Raw genomic sequence first — 4746 nt, forward strand, 5'->3', positions numbered from 1 at the left:
GTGTCTGGGTAGGCTTAAGCTGTGCTAGTATGTGTGCTGGACTATCTCACCCTGCATCTGTTGCAGACCTCCAGATGCTACATGGACTCTTTGCTCTTTGTCCCACCAGGCAGCCATGATGGCAGAAGAACTGAAGAAGGAGCAAGACACAAGTGCCCATTTGGAGCGGATGAAGAAGAATATGGAACAGACCATCAAGGACCTGCAGATGCGGCTGGATGAGGCTGAGCAGATTGCCCTGAAAGGAGGCAAGAAGCAGATCCAAAAACTGGAAGCCAGGGTGAGAACAAGGGGAATGTAACATTTTTTCTTGCAGCAGCCATCTATGATCCACAAGGCGAGGAGGAGGGATTAATAAAAATCTGAACTCTGCCAACTCTGAAGCCACTAGATAGATCCTTCTGGCAAAATCCTTTCCCAATGCCACACTTGGTTTTCCGACTGAATGCTGCGGAAGTGTTCCTTTGAGCCCAACCCAGAGCTGCTTATCCTAAATCCCTCACACTCATACAAGCTTGAGCCCCCACTACCTGCTATGCTAAGCATCCCAAGAATGCTTCATCATAACTTGGGCTGTACTCATGCTGTACATCTGCAGGGAGAATTTGTCATTCCAATAATATGAGGATTCTAGCCCTCATGGTTCTAGGAAACAGCTTGGAAATGTGTTGACTTAGGAGGCTCCAACTCAACCATTTCCTGTTACCTTCATTTCCCCTCTATTGCTCATGAGTAGGATAAAAAAACATGCAGAAAATTAAATTGCCAAATGCCCTTGCATGATTTGTTCTGGTCCCATTGTTTGAATTCCCTTGACACCGAATGAAATACTGTGTTCACCAATATCCCTACAAGATGCTAGGTTTTTATTTGAGAGAAGGTCCTAGTTGAGAGGGAATCACCAAGGATAGGCCTAGAGAATAGTGCAAGTTGGCCTCTTCTCTTCCAGTTATAGCCTGTCATAGGAAGACAAGATGCTCAGGGTAATAATAATAATAATAATAATAATAATTTATTACGGCCGTAGGCCCATACAGATAAAAACAAGACATAAATAACAGCTTGTGCATGTGGCAAAAAACAGCCGCTAAAACACTACTATAACAATAAAATACTATAAGATGGAATGGCATACTACGCCTTAATTAGCTTGTGGTGCTCCTTGGCAACGCTTTTGGGTAAGGACAGCGACCAGGAACCTAGCCACTTTCAGGGTCATATGGGTATCCTTATCCTGCAAGATTTGGGCAAGGTGGAATTTTGGTGGGGTACCCTCTAGTTTCTGTATGATTGATCCCAACAAATTTGCCCGTGGCACCTTGAATAAGGGGCAAGTGAACATAATGTGCTGAAGCGACTCCGGCGTCTCCTTATCACATTCGCACATGGCGGAGGCTTGGCCCTTTGAGAATCTATGTCTCAGGACATTGGAGGGAAAAACGTTAAACCTCGCTTTGGTGAAGGCCAGCCTATGGGCAACAGTCGAAAGGGAGGAGAGGTATGATGGAACGCAGTAAGTTAAAGTGATACCAATGTTCTGGGGCGAACAAACACCTCCCCCCAGTGTATAATTTCGCTGTCCAGCGATGCTCAGGGTTGTCAACTCAGCCCAGAGTTGACAAAATCTCAGCTACAAGGTTCCTGCAGGGATCTAGAATGTGGGAGTATATAGGCAAGTCCCCTCTAATGTCTTCCTAGTGTGACATACGAACATCCATATGAATTCCTACTGCCTTGCCGAGTGTGACAATTATATCCTTCATTCTAGGTCTCTGAGTCAAGTAAAGAGAGGTGTAAAGGAACCTAAGCCACCCTATTTGTTCTTTTCAGGTGCGTGAACTGGAGGGTGAATTGGATGTAGAACAGAAGAAGTATGCAGATACTCAGAAGGGTATTCGCAAGTATGAGCGCAGGATCAAAGAACTGACCTATCAGGTACAAGCCTCAGCAGCTTCACACCAATTTCCCAGCCCCTTGTTTTATTAGCAGTAGAGCTGCACCATAAGTGGGGGGGGGGGGCTTTAAAGGTCTGCCCCCATGTATTCCCCTTCCTCATCCCAACAACAATGCAAGGGTGACTGAAAAATGTGGCAAGTTCCAACATATGGAAGACCACATGCTACTGGATATGGAGATCAAGGAGGGGCTGGATTAATCTAGGGAAGGTGAAGCTCCAAGGGAGCAGAAGGGGGAAATCTCTGTGCATAGTGTGGGAGAGAATCACTGACAGGAAGAGCTGAGGTATCCCATGCTTTGCTATTGCTTTTCAGACTGAAGAGGACAGGAAGAACCTGGCACGGATGCAGGAACTGATTGACAAACTGCAGAGCAAAGTCAAGAGTTACAAGCGCCAGTTTGAGGAGGCAGTAAGTGTGGCTCTGCATGGGCAGAGACTTACAGGCAGCAGAAAACGTGCTGCCTTTACTCACAGCTCCCGCTGGTCTTGTGGGAACCCTACTGTCTACATTCCCCATGTGTTGCTGCAGTTAATTCAAAGCAAGAATCATATTCAAAAAGTGACACAACAGGAGCTCTGACACCTTAACATGTCATTCTCATGTGCTTAGGGCAAATCAGCCTTCATTGCCCCTGCACCTTATTGCTCTTATTGGGCTTATATATGAGGAATCGCTGGCCCAGGGGGGAAATGTGGCTCGCAGGCCTTAGTATCTGGCCCTTGGAACTCTCTGCAGGCCACACCCTTCACCAATCCTGCTCCAAGCCTTCCTCAAGTGTTTTGCATGGCTGGAAAGTAGCCTGTACCACCACTAGCATATGGCCTGTGGAAGGATGTCCATAAGGCAGTGCTACCCCTTGGGCTAAAAAAGATTCCCCACCCATGCTATAGGCTCTGAAGGCACAAGGGCAAATTCACACTCACACCTGCCTGCAAACCTTTTTCCATGTGTCTAAGCAGACCATACTTGCCACAGGGGTATCTAATCACAGGGCCACTACCAGTTCTGCTGTCTACACCCATCCCTGTCTTTCCTTCTTAGGAGCAGCAAGCCAACTCCAACCTTGTGAAATACCGCAAGGTGCAGCACGAGCTGGATGATGCTGAAGAGCGGGCAGATATCGCAGAGACACAAGTGAACAAACTGCGGATTCGCACTAGGGAAGTTGTACCTCTGAAGGTAAAGGCTAAGCGACCACAAAGCTTGTGAGGATGTCTTACTGGAGGGGGGTGCAAATCTTTTTGTTTTGAATGCTAGTGATAGAGAATAACCGAGCCAGCTAAAGCTAGTGGTTTCTAGATAGCTTGGACCACACCCACCCACCACTAGGCCAGATGATAAGCCACGCCTTGTTTATCTGGTTTATTTTATTTTCCAGCTGCTCTTTCCTTATGCCTCTGTAGTTTGGAGAACTTCTGGAAAGGGGTAGACAAACCAGCCAGCATTAAGCTACTGGGTTCACATATTACCAAGCCAGTTAAAACAAACCAGGATTCATAAGCCAACAAACAACCATGGCTTTGGATCATGGTTTATTAGCAGTAAACAATTCATAGTTAAGGTGCAGGGCAGGGTTCACACATAGTGCTAAGCTATGGTTTAATATTATTTGGAAGATGACCAAGCTCTACCACTCCAGGAAAGTAGGACAAGTCAGCACTCAAGAGCAGTGGCTGCATCCTTGGGTTGCAACTTGGAAGGAAAAGACTGAGGGAGCGGTTGGGACTCCGCGAAGTTCCTGCAAGCTACTCTGAAACATACTTTCTGTTTTTTTATTAACAGTATGAAGAATAAGAAGCTGCAGTGCAACATCCCTTCTCTCACCGTGTATGTCATTGTGTAGATGTAAATGGCTGCAACAGCCATCACTGTCTCTGTAGTGAATAAAACCTAGCATTCATGAGAAGGCTGTGACCTATTTATAATTGGGTGGACTATTGTTCTCACTATGACAATTCCTCTATTTAAAATGGAAATATGGCAGGAAGAACTTTCAAAGTCCTTTTCTAAGAATTCCATCAGTAGGCAACTTTCCCCATCTACTTAGTGGAGGATGGCCCGGTAGAGAATTGACTTCCAGTGGTGATAGAGGTGTTTTGTCAAGTACAGCAGGTAAGGAAACATGGTCAGATGTGAAAACTTCAATCATGAAGTATGTATAGATCAAAGTTTTTTGGACACTCTAAGGTCTTTTGGAAAAATAACTCAAGAACCTACACAAAGGGGAAATGTATTGTTCTACCTGACAAAGAGCAGCCTTCATTGTGAAGCCAATGTTTTTAATTCTTAGACATACGGCATCTAATGATAGTTATGCAACAGTAATAATACAGTTGACCCAGGGCTGCAAAGATACCGTGCTACGTTCTACAGCAGACATATCCCTACTGAAGGTGGTTAGGAGGCAGCCAAGTTCCCCTTAACTATCCCTTCTCAAAGCATATTCAGATTGCAAGCTTCCACATTAATGGTACTTGTTCCCAAAGCATGCAGAATTATGCACAATCACACAAGTATGCCAACAGATCCTACACTAAAGTAGAATTGGCACCAACCATAAGGGTCCTTAAGACTTGCTGAAAAAGGGTGGTAATCACTTCCAGCCATACAAAGAATAGACCTGTTGATAATTTCAGTGTGTCTATTGTTAACCCATCAACTCACAAACCTCCACCTGAGCATTACAACTGTGAAGTCCACTTGCTTATACCCAATCCATGCTATTTATAGGAAGAGCTCCGTGACTATGAGAATTGTTGCAGAAAAAGTAAAGACCTTCACTAGCATA

General features: G+C 45.2%; 1 protein-coding gene across 2 annotated transcripts in view; it reads left to right on the top strand.

Moving 5' to 3' along the window:
- MYH7B (myosin heavy chain 7B) overlaps positions 1–3864 on the top strand; it is a 52286-nt gene extending 48422 nt beyond the window's left edge. For both annotated transcript variants that reach the window (XM_082225758.1, XM_082225759.1), the window contains 5 exons: positions 110–280; positions 1831–1935; positions 2271–2366; positions 3000–3137; positions 3741–3864. In XM_082225758.1, coding sequence (XP_082081884.1) covers positions 110–280; positions 1831–1935; positions 2271–2366; positions 3000–3137; positions 3741–3752 — 522 coding nt within the window. In that variant the 3' untranslated portion in view covers positions 3753–3864. The remainder of the gene's footprint in view (positions 1–109; positions 281–1830; positions 1936–2270; positions 2367–2999; positions 3138–3740) is intronic.
- Positions 3865–4746: the final 882 nt, after the last annotated feature.

The sequence above is a fragment of the Podarcis vaucheri genome (assembly GCF_965113315.1).
Source record: "Podarcis vaucheri genome assembly, chromosome: 6".
Classification (NCBI taxonomy): domain Eukaryota; kingdom Metazoa; phylum Chordata; class Lepidosauria; order Squamata; family Lacertidae; genus Podarcis; species Podarcis vaucheri.